The sequence below is a fragment of the Lissotriton helveticus genome, chromosome 8 (genome assembly GCF_964261635.1).
Source record: "Lissotriton helveticus chromosome 8, aLisHel1.1, whole genome shotgun sequence".
Lineage (NCBI taxonomy): Eukaryota > Metazoa > Chordata > Amphibia > Caudata > Salamandridae > Lissotriton > Lissotriton helveticus.
The window spans coordinates 931,843,742-931,862,277 of NC_136069.1; the positions used below are offsets into that span (position 1 = coordinate 931,843,742).

At 43.9% G+C, this 18,536-nt stretch overlaps 1 protein-coding gene across 4 annotated transcripts in view; it reads right to left on the reverse strand.

Moving 5' to 3' along the window:
• Nucleotides 1-18,536, reverse strand: part of ABI3BP (ABI family member 3 binding protein) — a 2,192,437-nt gene that overhangs the window by 999,883 nt on the left and 1,174,018 nt on the right. For all 4 annotated transcript variants that reach the window (XM_078657771.1, XM_078657774.1, XM_078657775.1 and 1 more), the window contains exon 8: nt 16,682-16,750. In XM_078657771.1, coding sequence (XP_078513897.1) covers nt 16,682-16,750 — 69 coding nt within the window. The remainder of the gene's footprint in view (nt 1-16,681; nt 16,751-18,536) is intronic.

Sequence of the window (18,536 nt, forward strand, 5' to 3'; positions counted from 1 at the left end):
CCAAGCCCTGCCCCACAGCTCTCACCTGTACTGGCTGCACCTGGTGCCCCTATAACTTTTTCAAGATTATTTGCAGCAGGTACGGGGAAGTTTTAAATGAGAGAGAATGTAAAGGAAGGAGTGGGAAGGTAGAGAGAAAGTGATCAGAGAGGGAGGAGAACGAGATCAAAGAAAGAGAGAACGGATGGATGGAAAGGGAGAAATTGCTCGAGGAGAGAAATGGAGCTTGGCTGGTGTGAGAATTTTTGCCAGGTCTGATTTTGGTTCCCCAGTCTGACTATGGGAACTGGCAAGACAGTATAGTAAAATAGACGTTTTCACAATCTAGAAAGATTCACTAGTTGAGTTTTAGGCTTTAGAAATTTAGGTGGTGCAGTTGAAAGTGCGGTAAAGGCAGATTTATATCCTTTTAAGACCACAAAATAGGACTTTTTGTCCCACAGTTGTAATTAATCTGCCATTTTCTCGCTAATCTATTGTATTGGCTTTTGAGGTCAGCACTTTACAGTGTATACCGGCAGGTGACAGGATAACTTTGGCTTTTATGAGTAGGTTTAATCATGTAAGGGCTGAATAACATAGTTCTAAGGTCATCCAGGCAATAAAATTGTCAACCTCTGTATAAAGCGTGTTAGACATGGAAGAAGCAGTGAGGTTAAGGGTGGCTGCAAAAGTGCCAGGCGTAACCATTTTCCAGCTCTCAAAGATATTTATATGAAATGGGGATGTGTGGTTTTGGGCTGGGAAGGGGAAACTGAGATAACTGTCAAAAGGAACGAATAGTGGTTGGTCCAAGCCAGAGGTTGGGAAGAGTGAAGACAAGGTAACAAGGGTAAGGCAACAAGTGTGCAAAGATGTGGTCTAAAAGGTGGCCAGACTGGTGAATTTGGTCGAAGACCCTGTGAGAGGTAAAGAACTTGGTAGTCGGAGTCAAGACATCCTGCCAGGGCATTGGTGGCTCTCCATCCAGATATTAAAGTTCCCTTGTAAGACGAAACAAGATGATTTAAAGGCATAGGGAACCAGAGCGTCAGCTAGGGAGGAATAAATGATATGAGGCTTGAACAGGAAATTAAGGTAGACACATCAATGTGGAATACATTAATTCCAGCCTGGAGTGCCAATGATATGGCCAAATTATTGATTGACAGAGATTATTCATAGATCATAGCATTTCCACCTCCATGTTTGTGAAAGCAGTCAAGATGTAGTATTTTGCAGTGCAATATCTGTAACCAAGCTCTCCCAAAGCCACAACTTGGTAATGAAAAAAAAAATTGAGGTAAGCTTTCTTAATGAATTTGGCTATCTCGGTGGAATGCTTGGGGCAAGATCTGACATTGACAAGATAACAGGAGAGATTAAAAATGAATGTATTACAGACATTTAAATGAAATGCAAGGGGGGGGGTTGAATGGACACGTTGATAGCATAGTGGATGACCATAGGCCCAGCCGTGTTGTGGCACACCCAGATGGACTTGTCTTTGCTGTGCCGTTGGCGCACCCCTGGGGGCATGGGTGTTTAAATAGCCTGCAGGCACCAATCCATGTTGGTTCTGCAGGATCCCTGGATGGGCTGGCAGAGCACCTTCAGAACCACTTCCCAGGGTCCGAGATTGGGGTAGTGCCACTTGGCAAGGTAGGACTCACAGATGGTAGAGTCCAGGTGGTGTGTGAAAGGTTGCTGGGGCCTTCTATCACTGAGGCTCTAGTCAGGAGGCAGCCAACTAGCCCTTGGCGTCAGCCTTGGGGTTCTGGGTTCAACAGATGCAGGTCCAGTCCTTCCCACCCAGGAAAGAAGACAGCAGACGGGCCGCAGTCCTTCAGAGCAGCAGTCTAGCAGAGTGTCAGTCCTTTCAGCAGCCCAGAATCCACAGGTCCAAAAGTGTACTGAAGAGTTGGGGAGAGTCGGGGGTCTGAGGTCCAATGTTTATACCTGGTGCCCACTTTGAAGTGGAGGAAGCTTCTAGAGGTTTCCAACTATGTGAGTTGTCAGGCATCACCTTTCCCCCTATCCTGGCCCCAGCTTGCCTGAGGTCATATTAAACTAGTGACAATCTCTTTGTGAGAGTGTTCAGGCAGTGCCTTTGTGATATGCAAGTGTGGTGGGTGTCAGCTTCTCCCCCTCGTTAACTTAGATTGGCACATCCTGCCAACACCTAGCTTCCTTTTAGCTCACTGTCTGCGAGCCATACAGAAAGAACACCTGCCAGCTATTCCTAGTCATGTGGTTAGGACAAGAAAATGCCCACTTTCTAAAAGTGACATTTTCAGAATTGTGATAAAAAATCTGACTTTACCATTAGAGAGCTTTTGATTACAATTCTTAAGATACAAAACTTCTTGCCGACCTAACCCCAATTGAACGTTACAGATTTTTAAATGCAATAGGTAACTTCAATGTTATCCTATGGGGCCTTGCAGTATAAAAAATGACATTAAGAGCTTTTCACTACCAGGACATGTAACACTAAAAAGTACATGTCTCTACTTTTTTAATACACTGTCCTCTGGGCTGTTAAGCGCCTACCTGAGGGGTGACTCCTATGTATTAAAAATGAAGGTTTAGGCCTAGCAATAGGTTTATTTTGCCAGGCCGAAATGGCAGTTTAAAAAAATGCACATACAGGCGGCAATAGCAGGCATGAGACATGTTTGAAGGGCTATTTAAGAGGGTGGCACAATCAATGCTGCAGACCCACTAGTGGCATTTCATTTACAGGCCTGGGTACATAGAGTACCACTTTAATAGGGACTGGCATGTAAATTAAATGGTGCCAATTGGATGTAAGCCAATTCACTACATTTTAAGGAGAGAGCACAAGCAGTTTGGTGCTTATTAGCAGTGCTAAAGTGTGCAGAGTCCTAAAGACAGCAAAAACAAAGTCAGCAATACAAGAGGGTAGAAGGCAAAAAGTTAGGGTAGAACCATGCCAAGGATGCCAGGTCTAACTCTGTGGACTGGCTAAAACCGCAACCATGCGAGTAAAGCACAGAGATTGTGTTTGTATCCTCACTGGGGCAGTTTGACACGTATGCACTTGCTGCAATTCATGTTGTGGAAGGTCAGGATATAGTTTATAGGCTTAGCCAATACTGGCTAGAATCAATGCAATACCAATCTATTTTCTGTGTGAGCCAGCTGTGAAAGGATGTATCACTTTAATGATTCCACGAAGAAAGCCTCTATTGTAAATTAGGAAACTATATCCATGTATAAATCAGTAGGCTTCTCTGCAACCTAAATATGTGCTTGTAAAAAGGAACATTCTTTTTTTGAGGATATACAATGTGTTGCATATTTTCCTTGGAATCGTTTGGTGCTGGAAAATGAGAAAGGAACATGTTTTAAGGTAGATCCCGTTTCCCAATAAACATATACTAATTTGAGAAAAGTAAAGGGGTGCCAGATCAATCCAGCTGCCCGTTTTTCTTTCCCAATCATAACACAATAAATCTTGCTTGGTGTTCACTTTTGCCATTTATTTTCTCTGTATTTTTCCCTGCGACAGTCTTAGACGCTTCTTAATTCATGAACTGTATGCCTTATGAAATAATATTTAATGCATTCACTGCCAGTTGCTTGAGTAGAAAAGTCGCAAAACTAGGCTGAGACAACAACTTCAGAACTGCATACACTAAAGGAACCTAATACCTAATGGACTCTGCATGACCAATCCATGAGGTACTACTCATAAACCCCAGCATGCAGAACAATTGTTCCAGACAACAGCAGGAACATATATGAATGCCACAAGATACTTGTATCCTGAACCATAAACCCTAAAGGTTGATCATTTCTTGCCAGAGGGACATTCACTAGAAAAGAAGCTCTGATAATGGGAAGCAGGTTTATAAATGTGTACCATTGGTGTTCAGAGGAACCTGTGCATTTAGAGGTATTGGATTCTAATCACATGGAGCTAAATCATGGGATATTGATTGATTCAAGATTATTGAAACTGATTTTAACACTAGCATATTCTCCTTAATTTCCCAGTGTCAAAACCCTGCTTTGCTCTGTAATTGGACCAGCATTCCACTCGCAGCTTGATTTAACACCCCTCTTCCTGAGTATCTTCCCTCTTAGAACATCAGTTGACTTCCCGAAAAGATGCTGCAGATTTCTTTGCTTTTAAGTGACTGCATTTCTTTTAAAGTGTATACAAGCCCAATGGACATGCATTAGCACACGCCGATGACGTCCTTTTTCATGACGCTTCAAACATGGACTATTTTGTGCTCAGATGCCTTCACAATACACCCTCCACTGATGCTTGTTATTACTGACTCTGATGGGGGGGGGTTGCTGATCGCCAAATTATGTAAAGCTTGCATAGCCATGAAGCCCAAACCCTCAAGACGGGCTAGGGAAGCATGGGAAAGACCAACCACTATCTGACAAGATCTGGTAAAACTGCTGTGCCCAAACTAAACTCATCTCTATCAATCAAAAACAAAAGGTCCTCCATTTCAAATTCCTACATCGAGTTATGCCACACCCATCGATTTAGAATGCTTTGATCCAACACCCTTATCCCATTGGCCTGAACGTCATGCTGTTGAGGAGGATTATGCCCATTTAATGTGGATGTGCCCGTGCATAAGGCAATATTGGGCTAAAATATTCTCTTTAGTCTCTGCCACGATAGGAGTCACAGTTGTGCATTCCCCCCGATGGCTCTACTAGGCTACGTTCAGGACCTTCCCAAGAGTGTGCGTAGATTTACCGCCATCACATTACTAATCATAAAGCATAGTCTGTCACTTCACTTGGGTAGCAGTATGTGCCCCACAGGCTCTGCCTGGCTGACAAGCATGATTTATTGTGATAAAATAAGCAAGACCTACGTGCAGCCACATCTGCTCACCTCCAGGCCCAAAGATGTATGGCAACCGCTGCAAGACTATCTACTTACCTTGGAATCTGACGAGTCCGACTGATGTGCTGTACCCATCTCCTTTTTCTGTTATCTGTTTGTACAGTCTCACAGAGGTTATGGCCCCCATAGTAGTTCCTACATTTATAATGCCTCCATGCCTAGACTTTTATATCATGCAGTATCAATGCTTTATATGCTCTTTCTTTTACAATTATCTGTTGCTGTACTATATGCAATGATTGGTGGTTTCATACATGTGGCATCTAGGTTACTGTTAATGTGGGTCTACGGAAAAACCCAAAAATACAGTTAAAAAAAAAAGTGCCAAACCAATATTCACTCCGTGTGGTGCAATGTGTGCATATTTAAGATTATTTTTTCAGTTTCACCTGTTGCGTATCAATATTAGACTAATGGGTATAAAAATCGAATGTGCATACTGTATTTCCATGTGTTTTTTAAGCCAACAGACACAATTACTAAACCAATATTCACTCTGTGTGGTGCAATGTGTGCATATTTCAGAATATTTTTTCAGTTTCACCTGTTGCGTATCAATATTAGACTAATGGGTATACAAATCGAATGTGCATACTGTATTTCCATGTGTTTTTTAAGCCAATAGACACAATTACTTTTGGTGCCACAGTCCCGCAACAATTATTTTGTTTCAAAGAAAGACAAGGGGCCTCATTTATGAGAAATGACGCATCGCTGCGTGAAAGCAGCGATGCGTCACTTCTCAGTGCGCACTCCTTGCGTCATGATTGATGCGTCATATTTATAATATGACGCATCATGTCGCAAGGAGTTACAGATACGTCAGTATTTCTGACGTATCTGTAGGCGCAAAAGTGACGCATTGCTGGAGTGTGTCACAAAAGTGACGCAACTCCAGCAATGTGTCCTTTCACATGGGGCAAGCCCCATGTGGAAGGGCCTGCGTCAGTCTTACGCCTGCTGTGAGGCAGGCGTAAGAAATTGACGCATTTGTGTCCTAGAAGTGGCGCAGTGAAATCTTATAGATTTCACTGCGTCACTTCTATGACTCTTTCTTGCGTCAGAACGCCCCCCCCTGCATACATTATACCTGGCGTAGGTATAATGTAGCGCAGGGGTTTACAAAGTGACGCATCTACCTAGATGCATCACTTTGTAAATATGGCGCAACAAGGTACATTTTTTACGCCACTGGTGCGTCACAAAAAGTGACGCACCGGCAGCGTAAAAGTGACGCACAGCCTCATAAATGAGGCCCAATGTGCCTATTATAGCCCACAGATCACCCCTCGCTTCTAATCCCTGACTGTTCTTACTTTTGCCTCGGATTTAGGACTAGCTTTCTGTTCTAATATTGGTCATTATGCTTGAGGATCTGTGGCTTTCAGATCTAGACGCACAGCTCCAGTTCATGGCTTGTAAATTAACTGTTCAGTGAGTGTGTCCAACTATGCCAGCAATATTAAATGCCATAAATATAGATACTACAGAAATCTGAGTTGCTAACAAATTAAAGAATGCCCAGGCAATTTGTGCATACCAGGACTTAAAACCATAATTCCTGACATATTAAGAACTTATTCTTGACCTCAGAGACAGACCAAGGGGTGGTTTGATGTAAATTGTTCCAAAACATTATTAGAAGCTAAATCTGTCTTTGCTAAATCCTCCAGCTATCCTCTTGAGACTGCAGCTCATAGAAGAGAATACAGGAAACCTTGACCTAAAAGGAAATCAGAGCCAATGGAAAAATCCTGGTAAGAGCAGGAGCAGAGATCTGAGTGACTTTTTAATGTTGTTGCATTAAACGTTTGTGGCAACAATCCCCTCTGAAATCTGTAATACATGCATGTTATTGGATACACCTTTACCAAACCCTTCATATTTCTACTGATATTGTGTCTGAAATTCTGGAATAGTAAGAGGTGGATGTAGTTGATGCTGCTAGTTTTTCTGAGTACAGTGAATTCTCTATTTGTAAGGTCTGCCTAGCAATCGACAGCTCTCCCATGCCTAGATGAGCTGCCCATGGATTAGTTCAAACATTAGACTATTTTAGGTTTCCCATCTTAGCCAGTATACTGGATGAGTTGTGCAAAGAGTACTTGCTCCCCTGCTCTTAGTATTACTCTATACCTAATACATGTCCATGATAAGTGAGAGATAGCATGCTTGTTACCAGTTGTTCTCACTGTTTGCTTCTTCGATAAGTCTCCTAGGACCTTACCACAGGACTGCATTCAAAATTGGACAGAAAAAAAGACAGCAACATTTGTTCTGTAAAATTCGGTTTTTAGAAAAAAGTCTCTCTAAGGAAGAGTGCTTAAATCTCCACTTATCATATGAAAATAAGTGGTAGCTAGATTGAGAACAGAGTACCTAGAATTCTTGGACCTTGCATATACATTCGACCACTTAAGCAGAGACACACACTAGCTAATTTGAAGGAGATGAAATGGATCGTTCCGCGATTCCTTTATTAATTCAAACCCACCTCTAGCTCAGAGCTGTGGTATGAAATTGCGCTAGGGCATGATGTGCCAAGCCCTTTAACATTTCTAAAGGAATGTCAGGCTGTGCCCTGCCACGGCTTCTTGTGAGCACACGTAGAAATTACAACTCAGCATTTTTTTTTCTTAATGATTGTTTATGTGCAGGAAGGGACACCTTCCTGTACATAAACAATTAATTGTGTTTTGCTGTTTCTCTGTGTGCTGCACAAGGCAGCACAAATAGAAACAGCAACAATGAGGAGAAGTAAGGCATTTCTCCTCATTTCACCAGGGTAACACCAGGTTTTCCCAGTTTTTTTGGTGCTGCCCCATAATTACGCCACCCTTGTAAATATGGGGCAGCGTCAAAATCAATAGGTGTTGCGGTGGAACGCCCACCGCAACACCCATTGCCTGCCCCTTTCACGCTAAGTATAGCGTGAAAGGGTGCCTTATTTACAAGGCAGCGTTGAGCCACGCTAAGCTTAGCTGCCTTTTAAATAAGGTGAAGGTCACTTAGTGATGTTCCTGTGGCGATAGGTGTAAGAGAGTAGGATCTGCTTACTATGGTTACCCCACTTTTTGCTGGTGTTTCACTGTTTCTCGACTTTAGTCTGGCTGGGGCCCTGCTAACAGGACCCCAGTCTAGCTGCTACCTCTCTAAAATGATTGCATGTACTTTAGGTACACTCCAGATTGGTTACTGGGTTACCCTTGTGAGTCCCTAGTATGCAGTACCTTAGGTACTAAGGGCATAGGTACCCCAGAGGCCTACCAGGGGCTAAAGCATATATTATGCCACCCCTGGGAAGCCATCCAAAATGGTACCACAGGTCTGCTACTGCAGCCTGGGTAAGGTGGTGCATGCACCCCTTCCTAAGATATAGGTTACCTATATCTACCTTTAATCACTGACACATATAAACCTATAAGTCACTCTAGGCGTTATCAATCCTGAAGGTAGAGTGCTTGGTTTTGCGTGAGCGGGTGCCCATGCATGAGCAGGACCCCTCTGCAGCTTTCGGAATCTATTCTCTGAAGCTGTTCTGTGATGCAGCCAGACCACATACTCTTAAGTACATTAAAACCTCGCGGTAAATGCTAACTTTGGAATGGATGCATGGAAACATGTCGTGTTTGGTGTCAAACACTTTGGAATACTACCCCCGCCACCAGTCCTGGCAGCGGGGGTAGAATTCCACCCTTCTAGAGGGAGAGACATGTACACACTGACCTAACCGATAATAGTTTAAAAGAGCCCTGGCATCACAAAATGGATGCTGCAGCCACAGACACGGGTCTGACCTCCTGTTGCTGGACGAACCTCCAGCACGGGAGACCTGGACAATAGGTTTCCTGTCACAGGGAGGTGTAACCACCTCCCAGACAGGCTTTAGTGTTTTGGGGCTAGGTCGGTGCATTCAGAGAATGCTTTTCAGACAGTGCTGGGGGCACACTTGGTGTCCCTGTGCATATCCCAGTTCAAACCGGTTGCAGGGGCACTCTGCCCCTGCTCTGGCATGAAACTGGACAAAGGGAAAGGGGTGTAGCCACCCCCTTCCCTTGATCCTCCCATATGTGGGTCACCAGACCATTTCTAACCCCCTTTCTTAGTATAAGTATGGGACCTCGGGCCTTAGGACTTCAGATTACACCTGGACGAAACTCTGCAACATATATCCTGGAACTTTGACATTCTACACGACTAGAAGATGGAAGAATCTCCCTTGGGGTCAAGGAGTGACTCCCCTGTTCAAACAGGCACCAAAGAAGCATCTTGCTGGTCTGCCTTCCTGAGGCTCCCGCCGGACCCTGAAGTATTTGCAACTCAGGACACCGACTTACAGACCTCTCAGAGGCCGACACGAGATCCCAGCAAAGCTGAGACCCGCAGCCCTCACGAGTGACGTGGGACCAGAACTCCTGGACACCGTGTACATTTGCTAATGCATCCACTTCCCAAGCTTTCCCAAAGTTGTGCATTGGGCTACTTGTAGTCCAAGCCCGAGCACCATCTGCACCGAATATTGTGGGCCTACACCGAATATTGTGGGCCTACACTCCACGAGTGTTCCGTGAGCCCTCTTCTAGCATTTCTGCTCGAGGCCCCTTCGCAATCCCTGGTCTGTCGACTGGTGGGGACAAGGGGTGAGTCCATCAGATCTTGCTGGTCTGCACCGAAGACAATGTCTGCTTTCTGCATGGGTTGCTGTTGCCAAGGCTTGTTGTGTCCAATCCGGAAATCGACACCGCAGACTCGACATCCTTTGTGGGACAGCTCGAATACAGCATCTGGTCATCGTCAACACCTCCTGGTCCTCGTGGCTGAAGAGTCAAGCTTCAGCTTCTTCAACTGAAATCACCCGACATCAGTGGGCATCCGCTCATCGCCTTCCTGGTCACTGGCAAGTAACCCAGACTCTGTCCCATCTGCTTTCAGGTTCTTCACATCTCTGATCCACCCTTGGATCCACCCGGACACTTTCCACTTGGTCGCCAGCAGCACTTTGCAGCAGCTCGCCATTGAAATCGACGATGAAACCCGACACGAAAAGACACCTATGCACCCGGCTTAACTGCGTGAGGTAACTTGAGTACTCTGGTGCTCCCGTGGCTGTTGACTCTAGAACCTCCTAGTTCTAAAGGGGTTTGCTCCAAGTCCTCTTCTAAGTGTCCAACCGCGACTTTCCCCATAGAAGTTGATGGTGATTCGCGGCTGTGTTTATACACTGCACATGAGCCAAGTTTTTAAGCCCTTACGGAAGCGGAAAAGATCTGTTTCCAACTTCAACATCACAGGCAAGGCATTCCAGGATTTAGTGCCCAGATGAGAAAAGGAGCGGCCGCCCATCTTCACTAACCTGAATCTAGGAACGATAAAATCTCCTTTTCCTGAGGATCTCAGGCTGCGACTAGGTTTATAAGCATGAATGAGATTCTGTAGATACCTCGGGGCAGAGCCCTGTTTTATCTTGAAGATGTAACATAAGGCCTTGAATTTTATTCTATTCGTTATTCTCAGCCAGTGTAGATCACGAAGGGCTTGAGAAGCAGATGTTCTCCGAGGAACATTGCGCAACAGCCGTGCGGCCGCGTTTTGAACAATCTGAAGTTTGTTCAAGGTTGTTTAATCGGCACCAAGATAAAGGACGTTCCCGTAGTCCAGGCGAGATATTACCAAGGCCTGGACTACCGTCCTTTGTGTAGAGGCAGGAAGCATCCACAAAATTTTTTGAAGCCATCTCAAGGTGGCAAAACAGATAGAAGCCACCTTGACGGCCTGTTGCCGCATTGTGAGCTTTTCGTCAATGAGGAATCCGAGATTGCGAACCTGGGCCACGGGTTGAGGGGTAGGACCCATACTCTCGGGCCAGTGTTGAGGACCCCACAGATCTTTACCCTTGCCCAGGATCACAATCTCGGTCTTATCTCCATTTAACTTGAGGAAATTCTCCTGCATCCACCTTGCCACCTGAGACAGACCCTGCTTAAGAGCCGAGATATTATTGCCTTCCCTGTTAGAGAGGGAGAAAATGATTTGTGTATCATCGGCGTAAGAAAATAAATTCAAACCGGCTTCCTCCACAATGGTGGCCAGGGGTCTAACATAGATATTAAAAAGTAATGGACTAAGAATAGACCCCTGGGGAACGCCATACGCCGATGCACAAGTTTTCGAGGATGCTTTGGCTGAAAAAACCTGGAAGGTACGCTCACTTAAAAAAGAAGCAATCCAAGCCAGAGCTGAACCCCCAACTCCCAGAGATTGGAGAGATGTGAGAAGAATAGAATGGGACACGGTATCGAACGCCGCACTTAAATCCAAAAGGATAAGTGCAGATGTTTCCCAGCGATCGATACCGTGCCATAAATTCTCAGTAACTCCCAAGAGTGTAGTCTCTGTGGAGTGGTGTGCTCTAAATCCAGATTGTGATGGATGTAAAAAGCCCGAACTCTCTACCAAGGGAGTCAGTTGATGTGCCTTTCTAGCATTTCAGAAAAAATAGGCAACAACGAAATGGGCCTAAAATTGGATAAATTGGAAGCATCCGCTCCAGCCTTTTTTAGCAGTGGGACTACCATCGCATGTTTCCACTTCTGTGGAACACAGGATTCTATCAGCGAAGAATTAAGGAGCTTCATCACCACGCAACGAGGGTTCAGGTCAAGTTGTTTCAGAATTTTAGCCGGTATAGGATCACAAGGAGAACCGGATTTGATGCTCTCAAGACAATGGGCAAAAGAAAGATCATCAAAGAGCGACCACTCGGAAAGTTTAATTATCGTGGGGAATTGACTGTCTTGAACCGGCACAAGCGTAGAAGATAAATCTTCGCTTGAAGGTCGAAGACCCAGTGAATCGTAGATACGTTCCACCTTGGTGATAAAAAACTCAGCGATCAAATTACATTGTGCCTCATTCAGAACAGGGGGGGCAGGAGTAGAGTCTGCACCTGTCAATTTTTTCACAACAGAAAAAAGTGTGCGCGGGCAGTTCTGAGCGTGTGTTATAGTGTTGGCAATGTAAGTAGAGGGGTAAAATTGCCTTCAAGGGATATGTTCAAATTTAGAAACCATTCATTAATGATACCTTAATCGGAAGGAAAAATCAATTATCCTTTTGTGTATCTAAAACATAAAATAAATTGTCAAATCACATTTAACAAATTTTGACACATACACAACATATAAACAACAGAGCACAAGGGTGTATATAAAAAATAGATTTTATCAACAAATTCTTAAATCAGCAGTAATTCAAAAAAAGCAGGACAGGAAATGCAGGTACAAAAATATTGATAAACTAATAAATGGCACAGCAAAACCTAAACGAACATCTATCCCAGAACAAAATGAATCAAACACTGCAGGGATAAGATGAAATGTCAGTAGCTCTAGCGATTTTACATTGTATATGATAATCTCTAAGAGCCACCCTATATGCCACTTTACGAGAGGGAGAGTAGGAACGCCTCCATTGTCTCTCGAGTACCTTGCATTGAGATTTCATAATTTTTAAATTCTCCAAAAACCATGCTGCAGGATGACGGTGGGGCAGAGAATGCATGGATGCAAGAGGAACGAGTTTGTTCACAGCAATGGTCAACCATTTGGAGACTGCCGCCTCCGACACCAAAAGAGATGAATTAACATTTGGTGAAGTGTCAGACAGAGGCAAATTAAACTCCGTGATATTAAGCTTGCCCCAACAGCGTAATTTTCCTCCTGTATCAGTAGCATCAAATGCTGTGTTCTTTGTAAACAGGAGAGAAAATGTAACTGCCATATGATCCGACCATTCCAAAGGACGAGCGGCAGGTTCACAGTCATACGCAAGGTTCGAAAGAACAGGATCCAACAAATGCCCCGCGGAATGCGTAGATCCCGAGTTGCACAGTAGAATATTGATAGCTTTTAAATCCGCTAAAAAGATTTTGCTAGTCATGCATTGAGGGTCTTCCAAATGTAAATTCAGATCCCCCAAGATGGTGAAATTAGCGGCCTTCAAGATCAATGGAGCAATAGTTTCAGAGAAGGATGATGCCCATATATTGGAATTCCCTGGAGGGCGGTATATCAATAAACCGGATAAAGTCATCTGGGCGCTGATTGCTAATTTTTAATTGGGCAGCCTCACAGCCCTGAAGCGGAAACGCTTCAAATTTACAACTGTAACTAGATTTAAAGATTATGGCAATACCACCTCCCTTGCCAGTATCTCTGTCTCTCTTGACCATGGCATAGCCAGGGGGAGTTGCAAAAGCAATGTCTGGTCCAGAGCTCGTGTGGAGCCAAGTTTCCGTTAGGAAAATGGCATCCGGTTTTTCATCGACTAAAAAATCATAAATATGATTTTTATGCTTTGGGAGAGACCTCCAGTTTATGCTCCAAAAATGAAGTTTGGAAGTAGTAGAGGAGAGTTTAGTTATGATCGGTTTACCAAATTTATGCCGGCGTTTCCACTGTTTACACCTGCTCATCCTGCCCAAGGAGAATCCACAATTATTACAATTGAAACCCTGAAAAGAAAAGGAAATGTGCAGGTTGAACAATACGTGTATGGCACATGTCTGTGGGAAATCAATTCCCCCGCAGCATATGTAATAGTCGTACCGTGGCAACCGGAAGTGAGGCCATCTAGAGTAGAGTTGGTGGCCCCAGGGCCCAGCCTGGCAGGGACGGGTGCAGACGGGCAGGACTTAGGCTCGACTTCGGCACAACAGCGGCGCGCCCACTGCACGCGTCCGCTGTGCGGAGAAGCGGCCATCTCACTTTGTAGTCCCGTGTACAGCCCAAGAGCGCTGGGACTTGTAGTTCTTTATGAATCAGGCTGCCGTGTAACACAGGAGACAAGAGACGTCTCCGGCCACAGTACCCAAATCGTCTATGGCAAAACGGAAAGGACGGTGCGGGCAATAGGAGTGAGTCACAGAAGGTTTGTAATTATATAAAACAGTATAACAGGCGCAAAGGAAAATATAAGTAAAAAGAGTATTTTTAAAAACAGCGAGCAAACTATCACCCGGCTTTCCGCCTCAGGTGAGCTAAATCATTAGCAAAATACAATACAGTCCTCAGGAGCAGCACACGTAGTCTGAGGGCCCCCGGTAAGCTAAGAGTTCAGTTAATATATGGTTTGGTACGCCCCTAGGGCTCAACGTATTTTGTGCTAATTTACTGTGTGAGAATTTAGTTTACTAAATGTACTTTTGCCTCTAGCCTCATAAAGAGACTAGAGGGATGTGTTTAGAATAAATACATATATCTTATATATATACCTGGTGTGGTTCTCCTTTCATTTGGTCATTCATTAGATTATACACTGGTAAGACAAGCTGCTTTACATTCCTTCAAGCCAGCCTGAAGGCTGGTCTCCACAGCTAGCACTAGGATAGCTTTCTATATATGTATTTATTTATTTATGTATTTTTATATAACGCAGACTTTACCGAAGGTGTCAGAGCGCTTCACAATAGGAACAGTAATGATACATGAGGAGAAAATTACAAGTGAACAAATTACAAAAGCAAACGTTAAATTACATGAGGCAAAAGTGACAATTGTGAGCAAACAAAATACAAGAGGTAGCAAACTACATTACAGGGTGAAAAAAAAAGTGACATGTGTGCAAGTTACAAAAGCGTACAAAGTACCAGTAGAGGTATAATACTGCAATAAATGGCAGAAACTCAAACACAAGAACAAACGTTATGTAGGCAATAGTGGCACTTGTGCAAGTATCTAAAGCAAACAAAATGTAAGAGGTAGCAAACAGTGTGTTGCAAGAGAAAAGTGACATGTGCATGTTACAAAAGAGTACCAAACACAGGTAGAAGGATACTACTGCAATAAATGGCAGATAATCAAACCACAAGAACACACTGGGAAGGCACTTCCATAGTCATGGAGAATAGAATTTCTATAATGGAAGGTCTTCCTTCAGATAATAGAGAGGGTGTGAATTAAATTTGGAAGTGTCTTTGAAGGAGGAGAACGTTGAGGTCAGTTTTGAAGGCCTGGGAGGAGGTGGTGGTCCGGAGCTGAGGCAAAAGTGAGTTCCAGATTCTCACCGCGTTGCCTGGTTGTCTTAAAACCTACCATCAATAAGGGCCGTTTGGACTGGTGCAAGGTGCCCACTAGAATAGTGAACAGCATATGCCAGGCCAACTTCTAACAATAGGGGCTTAGAAATATGCCCCCCAGTGGCATGGCAAGTGCGCCATGTACCTAGGGCAAGAAAGTAAAATGGCCCCTGTTTGCTGGCCATGCAGCAAAATGCAGTCATAATCAGGGTTATCTGGGCCCCTTAGGCCCCGGGCTCCAAGTGCCATTGCAAATGATGCACCCATTGCTACGCCCCTCGAGACACCCTTTCATCAAACCATGCCTTGAAAGTTCGGTCGGTTAATATTACTAAGGAATAGTCATTTGGGAAGACCTGCATTATTTTAATCTGATTCAATCCTATCAAAAGATCAACTTTGAGTGCGTGAAACGGATCAGGATCTTTAGAAATCGAATTGAGAGGAGGGTTTCTATGTGTTCCTATATAATATGAAAATGTTCCTAATGTACTTTGTGTAAACTAGAAACGAGTCTATACAAACTACTGGCTCGCATTCGTTGACGTCTCAAGCTCCCTTTATCTTGTGCTGGGCTCATCCAAATGAATGCACATCATGCACCTGACATACGTCAGTCAGGACGTTTTTAGGATATTTGTATATTTTATAAAGTCTGTACGCTAAGAAATATGTTTCTACGCTGGGCGGGTGCAGAGTGGGAATAAGTAAAGTAGAGGTAGTTGGGGGTTATGGGACATTAGATGGGTAGGTCCTTTTTTTGTAAACATTTCAAAACTTTAAAAAAGTGATTGAAACATATAATTATTCTACATAGCCAGTTTTCACGTTCCGTGTTTACACTGTTTCTTTTCAGCTCACCTTAGCAATGTGTTGCTATTTACAAATTAATATAAGCCAGAGGTTTTCTACGGACAATATTTGTATTCCAGAGCAATACCATACATGCACTGCGTGCTTTCAAGCACCCTGAAGTGGTTATCATCCTCAAAAGAGAGTCCTTTCCAGTGAACGCTGATAGCAACTTATTATACACATCCACGAACCTTGATTTCTATAATTAAATGTATCATCTATTTTGTTGGCAATGTTATCATAGTTTTTATATCGAATACATATATTTTTGATTGATTTGAAAAAATAACCTTTTTCTCTTTTCTTGCACTGCTGCTGCAGTCCCTCTAGGAAACACATACAACTACATTTTGTAGCATTCAGCGGTGAGAATCCGTCTGTCATAGCAAGATCATTGATCTGCACATGCAGCTCAAACCTGCCAAAAGCCGCAGTTACAAAGTTGTCATTTGTCCCTGTGCCCTGGAGTAATGCTCTTTTGGAGACTTCGGGTGAGCATTTCGGGAAGGCGGCACATCCTTACCTCTGACCGTAAAATATAATACATATTGTAAACATGCCCCTTTGCCACAAATGTATTTTGGAGTAAATTCTAACTTATATGTTTCAGGATCATACACATATGCAGTCTCAAAATATACGCAAAATATCTGTATTTTGAATGGGAATTTCTTTCACAAAAAAATAAAATGTTAGTTATGTGCATCGCTTGACTGTTTTTAGATGTCGTATTGTTTCAGATTATTATTTCAGCATGAAAGTCTTATCTTGCACATGAAGGGAAAAAGAAAAAACAGTCAAGAAAGTGAAACATGACTAAATATTATTTTTCGTCGGGTGAACATGAATGGAAATATTCTACTCACCTATCTTTGCTGGTGGTACAGGGGGCTTCACTGATGTATCCTTTTTGGGAATTGAAATATTTTGAACCACTGTAAAAAGAAAGTAAGCATGCCTATTGGATATATTCACAGATTCGTAAAAGGTTGCACACATTAGAATTATATTTATTTACACTGTCATTTATATCATGACCAAATATTATAACAAGCAACTTGATTGAGGAATGAGGCCTATAAGTTTCAGCTATAGACGTGAGGAAAGATGCTGGAATATTGACGCAAATGCTATACACACCACATATGGACATGTGACAAAAGATGTTGGATTACTGTCGCAAGTGACACGCACGTGCTCACACACACTCTTTCCAGGGGCAGCTCTAGGCTCATGGCGGCCCTGGGCAGGGAGTGTAGGTAGGGGGACCCGAAAGAGGGGGTCCGGGCGGGGCGGAGCGCAGAGGCCAGTGAAGAGGGGGGGTCAGGGTGTTTGGAAGTGGAACAGAGCCAGAGGCCGCCAAATCCCTGCCAGGGGCCGCCACGCAAATATGTATCCATCCTCAGAGGATTATTATATTGAGGATATATATTGGCGTGGTGGCCCCTGGGGTTTGGTGGTCCTGTGCAGGTGCACAGCTTGCACATGCCTAAGGCCGCCCCTGCTTGTTCAGTAAGGCACAACGAGCACGAGAGGATGTCTCTCAGGACGTATTGAAGTCCTATACCTACAAGATGTAACATCAACAACGGGTTAAGCAGTGGTGTATATTTGTTTGGAAGGAATATTGCCAGCCTCTGTCTCCCACTGTACACACGTAGTAAGACAGGAAGACGAGGAGACACATGCGTGTGTTATAGCTACGGGTAGGAGAGCTGCTGGTGACTGCTGGTGAAGGCTACTTTCGATTAAAGTTTTCATGTAGTTCCTCTCTCAATTCCTTTTCCTTTTTGGTAGGCTGTTTAAGTGTCCCTTTACCCTCAGTGAATGCCCATGGCATGTATTCACACTGAAGGATAACTAGATTGTGTTCTGTTAAATCATCGTCAGTGGATCGGAGCAGGGGCATTACTGGTTCTTCTCGTCTCATTGCTTTTACTTTTGAGGCTATGCCAAAGACTTCCATCAGGGCTTGAGAAAAGAAGACTCTAAAAGTGGAGCAGTGTACTCCCGTTGCAGTGCAGCGTTCGAAAAAAGAAACTAGGTTGGTATTTAACGTCCTCAAACCTGAAGAAGTGACCCACCTAGGAAAGATGCAAGGATTTTCCATTTTGCAGGTAAAATTACATTTTGCTGATGGAGCGATCCCATCACACGTGGCTAAGGGCCATGTGTACGAACCCATTTTCCCATAGACACAGAATGGGTAAAACCCTTTGATACATCGGGCCCAAAGAGTCCTATTTCAGGCCTTTTTTTAAAAATGTGCTACTGCCTGCTGTTGACACCATAAGGTTGCTTACAGTGACTTAAGGGAGTGCTGCCCTAAGCACTCCAGCCCTGACTGCTCCAGGAAGCCCCCACTTGGGTGGAAGGGGAGTGGCGCAGTGGCCAGGGTGCCTGACTCCGGACCAAAGGGTTTACGGTTCGATCCCTGACTCTGGCGCCAGGTTAGCCCAGCACCATGTGACTCTGGGCAATAGCTTGCTTAGTCATCCCGACAGCCCGAACGCAAATGCTGGCATTTACATTTACAGCCTGCAATGATCACACAATATATACAGGGAAGTCAAACTTACTGAAAAATATCAATTAGAAGATAAACCATTGCAACTGCCCACTTGGTGCCAGCCCCCTTTTATTGGCCAGCACTTTAAAAAACATGCACAATTCACTACCCAGCAAAAAGTATATATTTTCAAACAGAGCCCAAACAACCAT